Source organism: Eucalyptus grandis, chromosome 1 (genome assembly GCF_016545825.1).
Source record: "Eucalyptus grandis isolate ANBG69807.140 chromosome 1, ASM1654582v1, whole genome shotgun sequence".
NCBI lineage: Eukaryota > Viridiplantae > Streptophyta > Magnoliopsida > Myrtales > Myrtaceae > Eucalyptus > Eucalyptus grandis.
The window spans coordinates 22,803,751-22,824,306 of NC_052612.1; the positions used below are offsets into that span (position 1 = coordinate 22,803,751).

The 20,556-nt window shown below is 36.4% G+C and overlaps 2 protein-coding genes across 3 annotated transcripts; both read right to left on the reverse strand.

The window, feature by feature from the left end:
* Window positions 1-6,726: 6,726 nt before the first annotated feature.
* Window positions 6,727-9,368, reverse strand: LOC104433063 (aldo-keto reductase family 4 member C10). 2 transcript variants are annotated; one of them, XM_010045700.3, is made up of 7 exons: window positions 9,081-9,368; window positions 8,737-8,787; window positions 8,335-8,411; window positions 8,105-8,192; window positions 7,595-7,855; window positions 7,187-7,435; window positions 6,727-7,022 (listed from the first exon to the last, which is right to left on the reverse strand). In XM_010045700.3, exons 1-7 carry the CDS (start codon window positions 9,198-9,200, stop codon window positions 6,936-6,938), a joined length of 933 nt encoding a protein of 310 aa, XP_010044002.2. In that variant the 5' UTR covers window positions 9,201-9,368; the 3' UTR covers window positions 6,727-6,935. The 2 variants fall into 2 exon arrangements, with proteins under 2 accessions (XP_010044002.2, XP_039165212.1); XM_039309278.1 differs by lacking the exon at window positions 8,737-8,787.
* Window positions 9,369-12,974: 3,606 nt separating this feature from the next.
* On the reverse strand, window positions 12,975-17,359 carry LOC104433061 (NADPH-dependent aldo-keto reductase, chloroplastic). The gene is made up of 7 exons (XM_010045695.3): window positions 17,012-17,359; window positions 16,847-16,897; window positions 14,827-14,903; window positions 14,441-14,528; window positions 14,004-14,279; window positions 13,479-13,727; window positions 12,975-13,332 (listed from the first exon to the last, which is right to left on the reverse strand). The coding sequence occupies exons 1-7, from the start codon at window positions 17,129-17,131 to the stop codon at window positions 13,246-13,248; spliced, it is 948 nt and encodes a 315-aa protein (XP_010043997.2). The 5' UTR covers window positions 17,132-17,359; the 3' UTR covers window positions 12,975-13,245.
* Window positions 17,360-20,556: the final 3,197 nt, after the last annotated feature.

Below are 20,556 nucleotides of genomic sequence, written 5' to 3' on the forward strand. Positions count from 1 at the left end.
AGTAACTTTTGACCCATTCGCAGTTAGCCCCACTCCTCCATGTGGTTAGTAACTTTTCGTATGGTGATTTGGTTAGTAAATCCTTACCGCAATCAATTTTCACCCGATTCGTAAGTTTTTAATTTTAGGAAAGCAAGTGTCTATCGCCAGAATGAGACTAGTAATTTTGTTTAGAGTGATTCAAAAGTTTCGATAGTAGCTAGCTTGTGCGTGCGGTTGATAACTTCTTACTGGGCCCAAGATTTGCGGTCTTGTTACGGTTCTTTCTCCCATTTTTTAAAGTGAAAATATTTAAGTTTCGGAAAATTATCAAAAATTCATTATATATGATTATATGAGACAATATTTGTATAGTTTAAAAAGCTTTCTTAGTGTTTCGTGATGAATACAGGTAAAAGTATGAGGAGCACAAAACCTATGGAAGATTAAAAAGTAACTTTTTATCCGTTAAAAATTGAGAAAATTATCAAAAATGTCCTAAAGCTATTGCAATTATATCAATTTAGTTCAAAATTTTTTTTTGACTAATTCAGTACTAAACCTTTTGTATTTGTGCTAATTCAATCCATCCGACTGGGATTAAGCGTATTCTAGGAGAATGGAATAAGGAACTTTAATGGATAATTAGGGCAACAAAGGGCAAAAATTTGGTAGCAAGACTCCTCAAGGTGTCCCTTCTAGCGACCATATATAGCATTTAGATGGAGGGTAACCATATGCGATTTCTAAACAAGTCAACCGACATGTATATTATTTTGGCTTACATGTGTAAATATGTAAGGGTAGAGAGACTTTCCTAGATAAATGTTGTTTTGGCTACTATGTGGATGCTTCCTCCCTCTATCTTTTCGACTTATTAGCTCTATTTGTAATGCGGGGGAATGCCCTTAGCTGCTGTTCTTCATCTGCTTTATAATACTTACATTTCACACACACAAAAGAAAAAAAGATCGGAAAAGGGAGGGGATCCACAACTTTGTGTCTTTTTTCATAAGATACAAGAGCAAAAACATGGCCAAAAAGCATGTGCAGTCCTCGAATTTGCTCGTGTGGAGCAAGGAAAGCATATTTCCTAGTCATAAAGAAAGGAAAGCAAATTTTAGGCCAAGGAGATATCTTGATCCACATCAAAATTTATGTTGCCACATGAGTTATAGCAACAAGAGAGGGGCTAAGACAATGACCGGAAAACTTACTGAAAATGGGATAGGGAATCTATTCATTCCTTAGAACCAAAACTCAGGGCTTGATTAAGGGGTGTGGAGAACAAATACCTGAAGAAACCCAGCGAACAAATTCCACCGACAATACGAGGCAAATATCCCCATCATATCATTAACTAAGAATGACACGAAGAGTATATAAAACAAAAATAATAAAGCCACTTGACATGCATTTTCTAATTCACGGCAATTAGACTGCGCTTTCATTTTCCCAGTGGATCAAACAGCAGACAGATAAAATGACATGAAGCGACAACTTACTTCGAAGCGGGAGTTGCCAAATTGGTTGACAGGAAAAAAAAAAAAAAAAAAACATATACATAGAAATATACGCCAACAACTAAACAAAGATACATTGAGATGTTCATCCTGGCTAGATACTGTCTAGTAATCAACTCACGCCACAATTCAGCTCGGCAGCCCAAAACAGCACGCGGATCATAAAACACTCGAATCGCAACATTAATCTAATCTAAGAGCAGAGAAAGCAGCCGACTCACAAGCATTTGGTTTTCCAATATAGTGGGCTTGGGCTATGTGATATCCTTGATTTCAATTCTTATTTTGGTTCTAACTAGTAGGCCAAGTATCGTACACCGATGTTGGGAATAGGCCATTAGTCGGTCTTAGTTCGTTATGGGCCATTTAGCCTGTTCAGGAAATAGGCGGCTAAGAAATTAGTTGTGGGACGATCACGCATTATCACGGATCGATCAATGGATGGTTATAGATTGATTTTGCATGGCCATGTACCGGTCACGGGTGACTTCGCACGGTCATTGTACCAATTGTGAATGACCATAAATTGACTCAATGCGACTCTATGTCGAGGCAAATTGATCGATCTCACATGATTAGATGACAATTGATCATCAACTATGGATTTATTTAATTGGACATGGATCAGTTTCGAACTGACCATGAACTGTGGTGCAAGACTTTAAGGACGTGCATGGTTGCGTTCTTTTTTTCTGTTTATGAACAAAAATTATGTTTTTTTGTTCCCGAAAACAAAAAAAAAAAAGAACAAAAACACATTTGTTTACGTTTTTATTCAAAATCTGTTTTTTTGCTCCCCAGAACAAAATTAGAATAGAAATAAGAAAAAAATTATTTTTTTGTTCTAGAAACATTTTTGAAGAACAAATTTTCTCTCTCCTTTCTTTTCTTCTCTTTCTTTTTCTTCTTCTTTTCTTCTTCTTTTTTCTTTGGCTGATCGCCAGCCTCGGCCATGGCTAGCGACCGGCCGTCGAGGGCTGGCAACCTCACCGGAGTGTCGCCAGCCCCCAGCCTGGCGATGCTCGGCCTCGCCTTGGCTAGGCAAGCTTGAGCTCGCCCGGCCACGAGCAAGCTCGGCCTCGCCGAATCTTGGCGAGGCTGCCGGTCGCCCGATCTCGGCATGGCCGGCAACTAGCCAAAAGAAGGAAAGAGAAAAAAAGAAAAAATAAAGAAAAAAAGGAAAAATAAAATTAAAATATTAAAATATTAAAAGAAACAAAAAAAGAATATAAATTTACCAAACGTGTTTCTATTCATTTTTTATTCTCGAAACAAGTTTACCAAATGCGTCTTTTTGATCAAAAATTGTTCCGGAACGAGAAATAGTTATTTCATTTCATTAGGAAACAATTTTTGAACAAAAATACAAACAAACGCACTCTAAGCTAGCCATGAGACTAGGCCTAGGATCAGTTGACTAGCCCAAGGACTGGAGGACCTAGCCGAGTGCCCTTTTTACATGTTAAGAGGGAATTCTAAATTTGGTTTCGCCCATTAACCTCGGTTGCATATGGCTTTATTATTTTTAGTGGACGCATTAAAAAGATTTTTAAAAAAATTGAGATTTGGGTTTCCGATCACGACAGAGCTCGTTTCTCAACTAATAAATGTCATTTTTCATTTCTTTCTTATGTATTATGGCTTTTAAGCAATTTTCAATTCATTTTCAAGAAAAACCTAAAAGGTCAAATGATTGACTTTTGGGTTGATTTTTTTATCAACCTCATGACCAAAAGTCAACGCTTGGTTAAAAATTGGCTTTTGTCCAAAAAAAATGCCATTTAGCTTTAATGTCACTTTTCTTGAATTAATTTTTAAAAAATTCAAAGATTTGGCTTAAAAATTAACTTTTTATGAAAAGTCAACCAAATGATTAACTTTTGGTCAAATTTTCACTAAAGAATTAGAAAAATTAAAAATCCACAGAACACTTCTTTTTAGTATTAATTTAATTTGTGTGCCGAAAATTTCATAAAATTCGATTAATAAACCTTATTTTCTGAATTTTTTGGTTTTAGGTTCTAAATCGACCAACAATAAAATTACTTTTGTTTTAGCCATAATTAGGTGTAGTTCCTTTTATGACATTTGGTTTAGGGACTATTTTAAATTCACTCGGTCATTCAATTTCATGAATTGCCATATTGAAAAGAGAATTGCCATTTTAAGTCCTAATTAGTGGGTTAAAATCGATTCTTCATGATTTACGAACAGACAATTATTTTCCACTCATTTTCTTAAGACAATGCCAAATTTGGGGTCAATTTTGAGAAATTCACAAGAAAATTTCCCAATTTTAGGGATTTCACTCTTTTGAAGATAAGAAAATCGAGCTGTCGAGACTCAATCGAAGAAATTTAGATTGACTCATTCAAGACTATAGTTCAATTGCATGAATCTAGGTCCAATTTCAATATTAGACCTTGATTCATTTTTTGCCTTAGTTTTGGCACTCAAACTCAAAGTCAATTTGAATACATTAGGTGATCCTACACATGAGTAGTTAGTTAAATAGGTCTATTACAATATTAATTGAATTCAATTTCAATTAATTTGTAATTTTGCCCATAAAATTACAAAATTGCTTATTTTAGCCCTTAAGGCTCGATCTTATGTACCCATGATTTTAGTCTATTGCTTTTCATGATATGCACAATTAGATCAATAGAGAGTCCATAGATTACATATACGGAGTTTAATTGGCTTAATTTTATCAAAATCATACGATTTCTCCTCAAATCATGCAAGTTTTCTTTTCCATTTGGTTCTTGAGAGACCAAATTGCATAAATTTTGAATTCACAAGGGTCACACAGGTGTGAGCTAGCAAAAACCAGCCATAATCGATCAAACCGATGTGAACCAGTTTGACTAATCCAACCGGCTGTCAGCGAGGTAGACTGGTCTAGCACCTTGTCAACCGGTTCTGGACCTTAGGTAACTAGTTTCGAGATCCTTGCTATATCGATTTAATTTATATGCCCTCATTTTCTCACGAGTTGTAGATTGACCCTTGAATTTCGTCAAATTGCAATTTGACTCCTAATCGAGCCTTTAAGCATAATTCTTATTTTAAACTTGAATTTTTGCAAATCAGACCCATTCGATTGGTTGCCCGACACTTCTTAATGGTGATTAAACCTCGAAAATTTTGATTTGGCCATTAAATTAAGATTTTGACCATCGATCGAATCGACGGTCGAGATCGGCCATTTTCGGGTTAGCATAATTAGGTTTTTTTTCACTCCAATTTTTTTGGGGGGGGGCGCTCATTTGCATATTAATATTCTATCTCTAAACTCAATTCTTTCTCCTCCCTCTCCAAATTCTTGCCATTTTCTCTCCCTTCTCCCTCTCTCTACTTGCGCCTAATCGCCCTCGTCGTTGGACTGATTGTCGTCGGCTGACACTTTTGCCTGCGGTCCTTCCTCTCCAGCGACCACCTCCACTTTGTCCTCGATCCCATTGAAGGCATAGCCATGGTTAGAGCTGCTCCAACCAACCTGCTCAAGCCACTTTGCAACTAGGCTCCTAAACTGGAGTTCACACCGTCCGGTTCTTCTCGGATCACCTGAACCGGCGGTTTGGCAACCTAGATCGATGATTTGTTCTTAACCTTATCCCCGATCTCCCTATGGTTGGGGATCACCATATTAGTCATCAAATAGTTTCGATGACCTGATCAATCTAATATCAAAATTGGACTTAGTTTTATGAAATTAAACCATAACCTTGAATAGGTCAATTCGAATTTTGTAAAATGAAGCTTAATTGCTTTACTTTCTTATGCTTGGAAGAATAAAATTCTTCAAATCGAAAAGTTTTGATGTGAATTTTTCAAAATCGATTTCGGATTTGGACTTATCCTTAAGAAAATATGTGAAGAATAATGGTTCATTTGCAAGTCATAAAGTATCGATTATAATCCCCTTATTATGGCTCAAAATGGCAATTTGTATTTTGCTCCCGCAATTCGGAAAATTGAATGCACAAGTGGATTTAAAATAGTCCATAAACCAAATGTTGAAGAAGAAACTACACCTACTTATTATTATAATGAAAATAATTTGATTTTTGGCTGATTTAGAACTTAAAACCAAAAGATTCAAAAAAGAAAAAAAATGTATTTAATCGATTTTTGTGAAATTTTTAACACAAAAGTCAAATTGACACTAAAAGAAATGTATTTATGAATCTTTTATCTTTTCAATTTTTTTGAGTCAAAGATTTGAATAAAAGTCAACCATTTAGTTGACTTTTCCTAAAAGGTTAATTTCTTGATCAAATCTTTGGATTTTCAATATTTGATCAAAAACTTGACATGATAAAAATGAAATTAAAGCTAAATGACATCTTTTTGGGCGAAAAGCCAATCTTTGATCCGGAGTTGACTTTCGGTTAAAAGGTTGATCAAAAAGTTGATCCGAAAGTCAACTACATGACTGTTTGAAGTTTTCCTTGAAAATAACTTGAAAATTGCTTTAAAATGACAATACAAAAGAAGGAACTGAAAAACAACACTTTTTGGCCAATGAATGAACTCTGTAGTGATCAAAAATACAAATAGGTGCTGGAAGATTCGAATTTCGAACCTCCTAGCTTTAATATCATGTGAGAATTTGTTAGACCACTACAAAATATTCTAAAAAATTAAGTTGTTCAATGAAAACATGATTTATTATTTAAATATTTTAATAGAGCTCATCATGTATAGATGGTGAGTGAGTTTATTTCACTATTTTGTTGTACATGGAGTTGTCGGAAAATAATGAAACTGTGCATTAGATATTCACCAGAGGCATTTCACTTAAGCCAGCCAAAATTAGGACAGAAAATTTTGAGTCCCTCATAGGGGATACTAACTTTTCATATGGTGATTACTGATTGGTTTACCCTAATCAATTTTCACTCTAATTTGTAAATATGTTTATCTTCAAGACCGATTTTAGTAATCTCGTTGGGGTGATTTGTCAGGTTTCAAATAAAATAAGTATTTAACTACCGGGAAATTTAGTAGCTGGCTTGTCCATGTGGCTAATAACTTTCTACTTAGAAAAATCAAGTTTGGCCCGAGTTTTGCCTATTTCTGACTCCTAGTTATGAATTTCTCACTAAAATGTTAAAATAAAATTATATATTAAATTTTGAGAATTTATGAAAAAACTAGCAATTATGAGATTTTCTCAAATGTGTCAATTTAGTGTAGTCCGTTTGGCCTCTTCATGTGAGATCTACTAAATTGTAGTTCGGGAAATTTTCCAATGAAAATTTAACTGCAAACCAACACAAATCTGCCCCCACCACCAATGTCACCCTAGTTATTATAGAGCCCGCAATACAAAACTCGTACACAAACTGCGATTTATTTGAATAATCTCAGAGATGATCAACTTGTCCCTCCTCCTCTCTGCTTAAATCCTCTGTTTTTCCATGCCTAGATCTCGCCATCCCATAGCTCCTCAAGAGTCTTGTATGGACTCCTAGTCTCATGGACAAAATCGGCTCCTCTAATTAGCCTCGCCTGCACGATGATCAAAATACACGAAGTTGAGAAAATCATGAATCAGAGAATTACACGAAGAGAAACCTCGAAGTAATCAGTAGTTTTTGATAAGAGACCGAGAAAGATGGCATGATCAAACTGGCAAGGACGTGAAGACGGATAGCTGATGCTGAATATATTACCTGCGGGATCTCGGAAAACTTGGCAAGCAAGTCGTCCGGGATAGACCAGTCGAAGACGTCGAAGTTCTCTTTGATTCGTTTCTCGTTAGTGCTTTTCGGGAGCACGCTATGACCCATCTGAAGACCCCACCTCAGAGCAACCTGCGCAGGCGTCTTTCCCAACTTTTCCGCAACCGTGGTCAGCACCGGGTGCTTCAGGATGTCGCTCTTGAGCCATGGTGTGCCTGGAGATCCCAGTGGAGAGTAACCCTGAAAATTTTATCCAAGATTGAATCAAGATTTGCTATCATTCCAAGTTACTCTTACCAAAGGAGGACGCAACGTCAATGCTATAGTTCTATTTGTCGTAGATGACATAATTTAACTGAAGATTTTAAAGGAGTAAAAGTCTAGCCGAATCCAACTCACAGAGAGGTGAACGCCTTTGGATTTGCAAAATTCGCGCAGCTTCTTCTGCTGCCACATAGGATGACATTCCACCTGATTGACGGCCGGAAGCACTCGCGCGATCTCCAACAGATCCGCCAACTTCTTGGTGGAGAAATTGCTGACTCCGATGGCCCGTGCCTTGCCAGAATCATATAGCGCTTCCATCGCCCTCCATGTGCTCGGTATGTCAGGTTGCTCGAATTCCTTAGATCCCTTCTTTATCCGTACTGGCCAGTGAATCTTTACAGTTGAAAAGCATTAATCAGTAACTTAAATCTGAATCATTTGATATGTGGAAGAAAAGTTGAAACAAGAAAATGATCTTTTACTTGATATCAAAATACCTGTTCAAGGTATATCATATTCTTATACTATAAATATATGTGAACACAGGTCGATCGGTCATCAATTCAAACCTAATTGCTTGGAAAGGAAGCTAGGCTATAACACATCACTAGGAACAAAATCATCAGATCACAGTACACTCACCAGGTATAAATCTACATAGTCAAGCTGCAAGTCCTGTAAAGTTCTTTCGAAAGCCAGCGGCACATCCTCTGGTGCATGATCAGAATTCCTGACAAGAATTGTTCAGGAAAATTACTAAAGTACAGATTTAGAAGAAGACATGATGAGAACAAAAAAGACTGAGAACGACGAAGAGAATCATGATGCCTTAGGAGAAAGTCCTAGAATGCATAAACCAGTAGGAGGCTTACCAGAGTTTGGAGGTAATGAACAAATCCTCCCATTTAACCACACCATCTTCAAACAATTTCTTCAAAGCAACTCCAATCTACGGATAAAAATGTTTGAAAAATCATCAATAGAAACTTCAAGTATCCGGATAGAGAAAGGCCAGGCTAATTTCATGTACAAGGAAACATGAAAAACAATTGTGAAACAGCAGAAAAACAAGCAGAGAAAGCGAATGAAGATCAATCAGGCTACAAAGCCAACTAAAATGAAAAGAAAATCCGCTACCACTTCAAGCTTAACAAGACCAACAAATACTGCAATTCACATGACTAGGGAAGAACTGAAATATGCTTGAGAAAAGAAAGAGAGTGACAATCCGAGTCAAGCAAAAAAAATGGAGATTCAGGGACAATTTGAAGTACCTCTGCTTCATTTCCGTAAAGCCTCGCACAATCGATATGCCGGTATCCATGCTGCATTACCACACAAAAATAACAAAGAGGTTATCAAGAATCAATCGAACTCATAAAAAGCAACCGTATGAAATGCAATCTAATGACAATTAAGACATACTAAAACGCAAGGATAACGAGCTAAAGTGAAAAGCTAGAACACATATTTAGACGTAATATTGCAGTATTGTTATATGTCTGCCTGCACTCTTCCACAGTCACTTTAGATATCAATTATGGGAACCGCTCTCATATGGTACAACGAAGAAAACAAACAGAAACGTGGTATCAAAACAAGACTTCAAAGGGATAACCTTGATAGCAATCTCTACGGCATTGCCCACGAGCCCAGGATCAGCCTGCCATGTCCCCAGTCCAACCGAAGGGATTTTCGCTCCGGTGTTCAGCTCGAAGTATCTGATGTCCTTCCCCATTTTTCTTTCCCTCTTGTCTTTAAGGGTCTTTCCTCTTGAAAAAGAAGAAGAAGAAGCAACTATGAAGGAAACCCACTTACAGAACTCAGCTCGGCAGATCGCGAAACCAAAACCCGGCGAGAATGGAAAGAGACAGAAGAAGAATGACAGCAACTATCCTGCTCTTTGAGTCTTAGGGGATAACAATGGTGCACTCCTTTTATAGTGGAAACGAACAGGAGGGGAATCCGAGAGCTTTCTAGTCAGTCTTCGTGTGGACGACAGGTGCCCGCTAGATGAGAATGAAATTACCAAAATAGTCGTAAATCTATTATAATTTTTTTATTTCAGACATAAATCTTATTTTTTACCAATTCAATTTTAAACATGTTGCAATCGTGTCATTCAGTTCATTCGGCCAAATTTGTCTACCCGACACTGATGTCTCAATTTTTCGATACTTTTTTTCACCTTTTTCGATTTTTTTTTCTTATTTCCTATCTTTTTTTACTCTCTCCTCCTTCCTCCCTTGACCAGTCACCATACCTCAGGACTAGCTAGGGGCATTGGCCAACAGGGATGAGCCTCGCCGAACCTTGGCGACCGAGCTCAGCTTTGCCCACCCAGGGCAAGGCTAGCCTCGCCAATAGCCAGCGGAGGCGAGCCCCACCTGCCAATGCCCCTAGCCAATCGTTGAGATCTAACAACTAGTTGGAGGAAGTAGGAAGGGAAGAGAGAGAATCAAAAATAAAAAAAATTAACATGTTAGCGTCGATTGGCCAATTTTGACTAGATGAACGAATTGACACAATTACAAAAAAGTTTAGAACTAAATTGAAAAAATTATAATAGATTTAGAATTATTATGATAAATTTCGTCCAGATAACTTGTAACTTCTTAACCGGTCGGTCTTGACAAGTGATTAGCTCCATGAAATAACTTGTTTTGCAATTCTAGGCGGTGAGTCGGAAACGGAATGCGGAGACAAAAACCATCTCCGGTGGTCTACTTCAGCGGTGATCTTTCGCGAAAAACTCATAGAAAATCGGAATAAACTTTGTTTTGTCTTCTAGTGTTTAATAATTTCTTTATAGTTAGGGTCTCATAGTTAAAGATACCCGTGGAAGCCTCCACATCCGTCGGAACATGAATTCCGTATTTATTTTTCGACCCACGTAGCATTGCTTAATATAGGGAAAATGAAAAAAATGACCACTTTGATCTAATATGTAATGTTATCCCTATATTTTTCATTCATACGATTTAATCTCTGAACTATTAGTACATGTTTAATGTAGTCCTTCAATTTACTCAAATGACAAATTGGATATTACTTAAAGATGTAAATAATTATATGTTGAGTTAGATGTTTAAAATGATGAGTTAACATGCCTATATTTTTATCCATTTATTTTAGATAAGGGAAAATAGTATCAGACCATTATCATGGGTTTATTGTTATTTGATGATATGAATTATTATATCCTAATTTAAGATGAATAATTTACATGGATATCCATGTGTAACTTTTTTTTTTGCTTTTGGTCCACCATTTAAGCTTAATGGATTGGAAACTGTATCAACATATGTCGTTAATCGGAATTAACAAAAGGACGACACTGAACATTTTATATAGTTTCAGGCTACCTTGAACATTTACGAATAATTCAAGGATGATATTGAACAAATTAAAAGTCAATAAATAACATTACATATTAAACCCAAGTTCGTATATTGAACTCAAGTTCATTGACCATTTGTGTCATTTCTCATGAATTTATGATGATAAAGAAACGTAAATACTCAATGCCGAAACCTCGCTCCGACTGTCAACTCTCTCTGATTTCTACATTTTGCCCCTCCAATTCAACCATTGCCTTGCCAGATGCCATGGCCATCCTTGCGAAGATAAAAATTAGAAGACTACCAAAAAAAAATTCCAACCTGTTCCTTGCCTAAATTCTACACCGCCCAATTTGGAAACTCGACGCTATTTACCCCTTGTGCTTCTACAACCGTCTGTTTCGAATATTGGAAACAAGTTGACTACTTTTTGGCCATCAATCATAATGATGTCGCAAAGTTGTAGCGAATCACGTCACCGACGATGGAAAGATGGGGCATTGCGATTGGAATTCGTCGTGGTGGGGATGTCTCTTTCGCAGGACGCCATTTTTTATTCGTCGAAAGAGTCGCGAAACAAGTCGCGCGATGCCTCGTGAACTCTCGACATCGTTCCAAGTGATCGAGAAATGGGCAGCTCTATGTCCTTCTAGATTTATCTTGAGTATGGAAGGGAACAAAAGAGCAGTGTTCTGTATCTCTTTCTTCTGGGAAAAATATGGACGAGGGCGGTTTGAAATGTTCGTATCTAGAATAGTGGAAAATACAGCTTTTAAATACGCAATTTCGATTGCGTCACGGTTGTCAAAAGCTCCTATCCATCAAGCAATCTTTCTCTTTTTTAGGGACTCTAAAGTTAAACAAATTTCTCAAGGAGTTTCCAGGAGAATTATCAAAAATATTATAAATATATTGCAATTGGGTCAATTTAGTCATAAATTTTCTTTTGCTAATTTAGTCTTAATTCTTTTTTTATTTCTTTTTTTGTAATTGTATTAATTCATTTTTATTTCGCCGGATTTCATCCGGTCATCCAGCCAAATTTGGCCTCCAACCGATGATGGCGAGGCTCGGCCTCGCCGCGTCCGACAAACGCTGACGTAGACAATTTTTTATTTATGTTTTAGTTCTTTTCATTTTTTTTCTTTTTCTTTTATTTTTCCCTTCTTCCAACCATGTCAAGCATGAGCCTTGCCAGATTTGGTAGGGCCTCACCATTATTGGGCAATTTGGCTTGCCCATTTTAGTGACTAGCAAGGGCAAGCCTTGTCGATCTGAGATAGAAGGAAGAAGGCAAAAAAGGGAAAAAATACTAAAAAAAGTCAACATTATAGACTAAATAGACATAATTACAAAAGGTTTATGATTGCGTTGGCCAAAAGTAAAAAGTTTATAACTAAATTGGTATAATTGTAATATGTTTAAGACTTTTTGGTAAGTTTCCCAAGTTTTCATGATAGATTTTATCTCAAACAAGATTCTAAAGTAACTAACCTAATCTCATAATATACCCTGAGCTCGCCACTGGCCAAATCTTCATATGCAATTCATGTGACACTTTCAGCGGCAATGGCAAGGGGCATTTTCCTTCCAAAGCCCCCCAAAAAAAAAAATGGCAACTTGCCAAATTTCTTTGTTTTTTTTGTTCCCCAAAATAAAATAAAAGAACATAAATCCGTTTGATAATATCAACTAATTTTTCTATTCCCAAAAATAGAAAAGTAGTTGGGGAATAAATTTGGAACATAAACAAAAAAAAAAAAAAAGTAATTTATTGTTCCCAAGAATAAGTTATTTTCTTTTTTTCTTCTTCTTTCTTGTTGTTTGCCGCCCCCCACCACACGCTGCCACCTTTTGCCACCACAGACGCTATCATGCCCTTGCCAGTCGTCGATCACCACCACCGGCTGCCAAGTGATGGCCACCACAGCAAGCGAGTGGGCGAGTGAGCGGCAGTGGCCAGAGAAGAATAAAAAGAGGGTTACCAAACACACTCTAAATAGCTATCCATTGCACTTATTTCTCTCTTTTAAAAAATAAAATCTAAAAAATTATTAGAAAATTAAAAGAAATTCTTTATCTCTCTTCCTCCTCCATTCCTCTCTTCTCTAAGAAATTAAAATCTAAGAAATTATTAGAAAATAAAATCAATGAAAAATCAGCTCAAAGACTAAAAGGGACAGAGGAACTGGCGTGTTGTACTCCCAAGTAGCATAAGATACTTGCTAAATTCAATATGACCGAGGGGAGAGGGTTTAATGACCATGAACATTTCACATTGCAAATTAACACAAACAGCAACAAGACTAGGTATACCGCACTTTTTATCTAGCAGACGTGGCTAGGATTATTTGAACTAACTTCAGACATAAACTGGATGAAATGACAGACTCCCATGCGTCTGCACACTCCTCTTTACTTTAATCCATTGCCTTTCCATGCTTAGATCTCTCCATCCCAGAATTCCTCCACGGTCTTGTATGGGCTGAGAGTCTCATGGACAAAAACTGTTGCCCTAAGCAGCCTCGCCTGCACGCCCGATCACAAGCAAAACAAGTAACAATATTGAGCATTGAAGCATCGCATCAATATCCCAAGAGTAAATAGTTTTAACATAAACAGAAATGCGCAGCGTAATCAAAGGGACAAGGAGGGAGTTCATGTAGTATATACACCTGTTCAATCTCCGAAAACTCAGCGAACACGTCGTCTGGTATAGACCAGTCGAAAACGTCGAAATTCTCCATGATTCTTTTCTCATTAGTGCTTTTGGGAAGCACACTGTGACCCATCTGAAGACCCCACCTTAGAGCAACCTGTGCTGGACTCTTTCCCAACTTCTCTGCCACTGTGGTCACCACCGGCTGCTTCAAAACCTCGCTTTTCATGAATGACGAGCCAGGCGATCCTAAAGGCGAGTAACCCTGAAAGGACAGATTCGACAAGGAATCAAGATATGCATAGTAACATCCTAATTTGCACATACTTCAGTCAATTCAGAGCAGCATTCATTTTGCTATGTGCCGTGTACACTGGCAGAAACTGGATCCATTGATGAATTAGCTCCTACATTGATGCTACTTTCAGATTAATGTTATGACTAATATTTAATAGATCGCATTGTCGACAATACTCTATGTACCATAATCTAACTCAAAGTAACGCAGAAGAATAGAAAAGTGGAGTCGAATCCTTCTCACAGTCAAGTGAATTCCTTTGGATTTGCAAAATTCATACAGCTTCTTCTGTTGCCACGAAGGATGACATTCCACCTGAACCACAGCAGGAGGCACGCGTGCGATCTCCAACAGATCTGCCAACTTCTTAGTGGAGAAATTGCAGACTCCAATGGCTCGCGCCTTACCTGAATCATATAGTAATTCCATCGCCCTCCATGTGCTCGGTATGTCATGTTGCTCGATGTTTTCAGGGTTAAATCCCTCCGTTCCCTTCTTCATCCGTAGTGGCCAGTGCATCTTAACAGTGATGAAACCATATTAATGAATAGCGTGTGGATTAAAGCGTCGATGACACTTACAAATACTTAAGTACATGGAAATTAGTCAGAACCAAACGATGGGAAGTTAGAATGCATCGCACTGATAAGACAGAGACAAACCTATCAGCATGTACTTACGAGGTACAAATCTACATAGTCAAGCTGCAAGTCGCGCAAGGTTCTTTCCAAAGCCACCGGCACATCCTCTGGGAGGTGATCAGTATTCCTAGATTAAAAAAAAAAAAAACCGGAAATATCGCTAGTAAGTTCAGACAAAAACATGTAAGAGGTATCCCCTTGCTTGTCTATGAGGTTTTAATATGCCTTATATTCATGTAATCTTCCAGAATCTAACAGTTTTACTTTTTGGATTGGACTTTCTAAAGCAAGAGAACAAGCAACAAAAAATATAATGTGGAAGGTATCGGACGTGTTAAAGGTAGTCCTGGAATACATTCAAGTGTATCAAGTGATGATTCTTGTAAGTGTAGAGACACATCAACCAATTTGCAGCACAGCTTTACCAGAGTTTGGAAGTGATAAACAAATCCTCCCGTTTAACCACGCGCTCTTCGATCAAATTTTTGAAAACCGCTCCAATCTGCAAAAAAAATTCAGTAAGTAAAGTAATTAGAGCTCATAAATTCAAACAGAGGAAAATCATGCGAACTGAGCTCTTGGTTAGACGAGTGGTCCAAAACCAACCCAAACAACACTGGCAGAATAATTCTACAGTTTCCATTCAAAAAAAAGTGAATTTTCTTTCCATGCCAGTAAGAGGTGGTAAGTGTCAAAAAATTATCAATAAGAAAAAGTTATCCATCATCTGATTATCGTAACTTGTAGATATTTGCCAGCACTTTTATAAGTTAATATATGTTTTTTAATAGTTTGCAAGTTATCAACTTTTCTTATTATTCATCATCTGATTACCGTAACTTGTTGATATTTGCCGGCACTTTTATGAGTTAATATCTGTTTTTTAATAGTTTGCAAATTATCGACTTTTCTTATCATTTACTAAATTTTATTGGTCATTCTTACCAACGTTTTAAATTTAGCAACTCTTATATGAATTAACCAATCTTTATTTGAGCAACTTACCAACATTTTTTCTGATTAAATTATCAACTCTCATTTTAGGTTGATAATCTCTGAAATTGGTTATTAAATATAGGGGCTGCTAATTGAGGTAAACAAAAATTATTAACTCAATAAAATAAGTTTCTAAATTAAATAATAAAACATTGGTAAGTAGCTCAAATTAGACTTTGTAACTAAAAGCTATTTGATAATTTAATTTGACAAAAGTTGGTAAATCACTATAATATAGGTTGGGACGGAAAATTACCCAATTAGTAAAAAAAAACCTATTGTACCAATGCCAATTTGTCCTAAATTTTCCAATTTTATTAATTTAGTCATAAACATTTCAGCAAAATTTTAAGGTAATCATTTCAGTCAATTTTTATTGGAATCGCTAATGCGGTGGTTCAGTCATCGCCAGCCATCCTACATGGCACACTGCCGCAACAATGACTTCCAACAAAAATTCGCCAAAATGACTATATTGAAATTTTCACATAAAAGTTTATGAAAAATTTATAATCGAGTTGAAATCTTACAATAAATTGATCAGATAATTTACCTTAGGTTGGCAATTTCTCACAGGAGCTCATAGTTTGAAGAGTTGGTAAGTTATGAAAACAAAAATTGGTGAGTTAGTAAAAAATTTACTAATCCACGAACTAGTTAAAAAGTTGGTAATATGGTAAAATTGTTGATAAATTATCATTAACTTATTTGAAAAAAAAAAAGTCATCATTTATGTCTTTTTTTTACCAACATTTGTTGAAATTTACCTACACGGTTTAAAGTTCGTGTTTCTGGGGACTGAACAATAGATTTCTAAATTATCACGATGGTCTCTTCCCTCCAATTGACGAGCACAGCGCGATGAGCTTCAACGTTGTAGTTAGAACAAAAGGAGTCATGCAAACTCGATGAAAGTGAAAAACAGCTCGCTAAACTTTCAAAGGGAAGTAAATAAGTACGTAAAAACACGGCGTCGCTCTATTTTTTTTTTTTTTTTTAATTTTAATAATTTAGGCATACGACCATAATTAGCCTGCTATCTGGAGGGGCATTAATATAGGAATCCATCGCCATGACCGCCACTTAAATCTAAGTTCCCATGACACTGAAAATTGAATATGTGGCCTATATAAATTAGATATGGGAAATATAGCAAGATTGTACATACAATCTTCCTTTGAGAAGATTTAAAGCAAGAGGAGGTACTCACCGTGTGATCTTTTAGAACAAGGAAAAAAGAACTTCTGAAACTTCACAGAGAGAGAGAGAGAGTGTGTGTGGGTGTAAATGAACAGCCAAATGGAGCATCATGAACCCAAAAATGTAGCAAGAAAATCTCCTACGGAGCAGACCAAAACAAGTGCATAGAAAATCAAAATCTATACATGCCCAGAAAAGGAGTGACGGTCAAAGCAAGAAAATTAGAGATACAGAGACAATAGCAGATACCTCTGCTTCATTCGCATAAACTTGCGCACAATCGATATGCCGGTATCCATGCTACGTTACCACATGAAAAAAGCAGGAGGGCAGTCAGAGACGAATTCACTAGTAACAAACTAGCACTCGCAGACAGGATATTATAAGATCAGAAGCAAGATCAAGAAGGAGAACCCGAATGGCGATGTTGACAGCTTTGCCCACGAGCCCAGGATCAGACTGCCATGTCCCCAATCCCACTGAAGGGATCTTAGCTCCTGTGTTCAGCTCAAAGTATCTGATCGCATTGGCCATTTTTCCAGGTTCCTTCTCGTGAAAAACAGAGGTCCAAGCAAGTTCAGGCAAGCGCAAGAAGACTCGACTCGCACAACGCCGCAGAGTGTGGAACAAAAGCCAGTTCGAAATTAGATGAGAACAGGGAGCGACAGCTACGTTGGTGTCCTTACTAAGGAAACGTGTGGATACTAGTGAATTCCCGTTTCGATAAGAATGATCTAGCAATGGGTCTTGATCATTTGACAGAGTCGATCGAAGTATTTAATGAAGTGGTGGAGATGGTGAACCGAAGAAGAAAAATCTGGGGCCTATAATTGACAGATACTATGTGGTCGGTGGTTCCATTGAAAAGGACAAGCGGGGGGCCTAACTGGGTGGGACGAAGTTGACAACTTTAGGTGATGATCGATGTCGCAACAGTGTCCCGTGTCATGTCTTGGACGACGGACTTTCTGTCTGATAATGCAAGGTGGGGCTAGAGAGAGAGAGAGAGAGAGAGCAGTTGATTTACATGGTGGATCCGACTTGAAGATGGACAATCACCTTTGGTCCAATCAATTTCTTGATATCTGGATTTTGGATAACGTTCGTCGTTGCGACGAGCGAGGGCAAAAGGAAGGGGGGAGAAAGGAATGGCAAATCATCGTTTGGGGTGATATCTTGAGTTTGAGAAACACGTGGTCACGTGTTCCACGTACTTTCTTCAGTGAAAAAACGAGGGAAAGCTCCTCCCTACGAACGGGCAATGATGAACGAAGTTAATCTCAACCTACAACGTTATGAATTTCACATGAATCTCACATGAGTAAAATAGATGAAATTAAATGAGCTGACAAACACCTGATGAGGGCGAGGCTTGATCAAAGGTGAGACAGCAAATTATCCCCTTTAGAAAGGTACACACAATCTCCATTTGGTTCAATCAACAAGGAATCGTAGATAGATTCTCATTTCAAATATTACCACGCCATAAAGTTAGATACTTTGTTAATTATTTGGAAAAATACCATAAAAAACCGAAAGTTTGCTTACTGTGACACCAGTAGCCTAAAATATTTCTCATGTCATTTAAATGCTCAAATTTATACCAGTGACCCAAAAGCACCTTTATCATAATTCCATCCAAGATGGGCAACAAAAATATGATGTGGGGGCTTGCATGAATCAAGGCAAGCAAACGAAGCTGACATAGATATGACTTGGTTGGGAAAATCCCACAAGTCTAAACTTTTATTTCTATTTCTTTATTTTTTTATTTTTATGTTCCTTGAATAGAATTGGAACAAACAATTTGGTAATACAATTTTATTTTCTATTTTTGGAAAAGATTTCTATTCCATAAATATATTTGAAGTGGCAAAAATTATAAGCTAAAATTTTTAGCTTTTCTATTTTAGAGCAAAAGTGAGAAATAAAAACATTTTTCATCGTTCATTCTTGTTTCAACCCACCCCCTTTAGTCGGCCTTGGGATGCCGAACACCCACCGTCGATCGTCATGCCATGGAAATAGAAAATGTATATTGTTACTATTTCCAAATTTCTATCCTAAAAACAAAAATTTTGAATTGTATCAAATGATTTTCTTTATTCAAAAAACTCATCTAAGCCGAAATTGATTTTAAAAATTTGTCATATGTACCTAAGTTAACCTTGGGTCAAAATTTACAAAAAAAAAATTGAAAAAAATCTCAAATCAACTTCTTTTACATTAATTTGACTTTGTTATTATCAATTTTACAATAGTAGATCGAGAACCAACTTTTCCCCAATTTATGAACATGGTTTGAAATCAACCAAAAACAAAATTAGCTCATTTCTAATCATCTTTTGAGAAAATTTCCTTCATGACATTTGACTAGAAGGTCGTTTGACATTCAATTGTCAAGCCAATTTTGAAATTCCAAACTAGAGATAAATTTCCCTAATTTTACCTCTAATTAGGGGTATCGATTGGTTTTAGGTTAATTGTATAGTCAAAATTGAGTCCGGTTCATTAGATGTAATTTAATTTCAATGTCAATTTGACAAAATCACCTCAATCTATTTGGATGAATAAGAACTAGAAGTAAGAGTCTTCAATTCAAAAATATTGCTTGGTGATTATGGATAATTACGTGGATAATTTGCATTCATTCACAAAATTTGCAAATCAAGTTTAAAATGAAAAAGGTTATGGCATTACTTCTATTCTAACCGATTGAAAAGAACTCGAAAATCATGAGTTTTCAACTTTTGGGGATGGAAATCGATTTAGGCATAACTTCTCTCCGCTTTTACCCTCCACAACAAAAATGGAGTTGTAGAGAGAAACGATCATTCATTAGAAGACATGTCGGGCAATTCTTGCAAAAAGTCATTTTTCTACCTCCTTTCGGATGGAAGCACTTAGTATTGCATATATATTATTAATAGTCATTGATTGAGAAAACCCCCTAGGAGTGTTATGAAGTTAAAAAGCCAAATATTGCATACTTTTGTGTCTTTGGTTACAGTTGTTGTCTTCTTAAAGATGTAATTGAGAATGTTGGTAAATTAGATTCTAGACAGGATGAATCAATATTGTCGGGTTAGTCGCCGTCTAGCAAATTCTGATGTGTGTATAACAAGAAATCATGAGAGGTAGAGGAATACATACACGTGAAGTTTGAGGATGTTCAAAGAAGTACAGGCTCGGTAGGAGAAGAAGAACAAAATCCTTGGGCAAATGTTTCAAATTCAGCGGAACCCCTGTCACTAAGTCTGTATCTTTTCCAAAGGACTGAAAGTTCACTTCCAAGCATCCAAAAGAATGGATCCTTAGAGATGTCTTGGAAGGGATAAAAAAACTAGATTTCCATTTAAGACTTAGTTTATTTCGCAAAAACTATATGGGAAAATTTTAAATAAGGGCCTAAAGTATCCTCATTTTCTCAAATAGTAGTATGAAATGCCCTTACTTTCTCAAATATTGACTTGAAGTGAATTTTGTTTCAAATAAAAGCTTGAAATATCATGTTAGTCTCAAAAAATGGTATGACCTCACTAGCTAATTGTAAGCATTTCTGTCATTTACTTTCTCTTTTTAAAATTTCTTTTCATTTTTTTTTTTTCATTTCCTTTTTTTCCTTTCTAAAAAAGACAAATCAAAAAGGAAAGAAAATGCCAAAATATATTTAGAAAAAAAAAAAAAGTTAGAGGAAGCAAAAATATTTTTAAAAAAAAATTGATCTCATTTGAAAATGATTTCAATGCCATGGTTTCTTCTCATGTAAAAAATAATAATAAATATTTTTTTTTGAAAAAATAGAATAAAATAAAATAAAAATTATTTTAAAATCAATTTTTTAATAAAAGAAAAAAATATTTAAAAAATTCAAGAAGAGCAATTTGGAAAAAATATTTTCACTTTCAAGAATTCATTTTCTTAATTCTATGCATAAATATTTTCCTTGACTAAAAAGC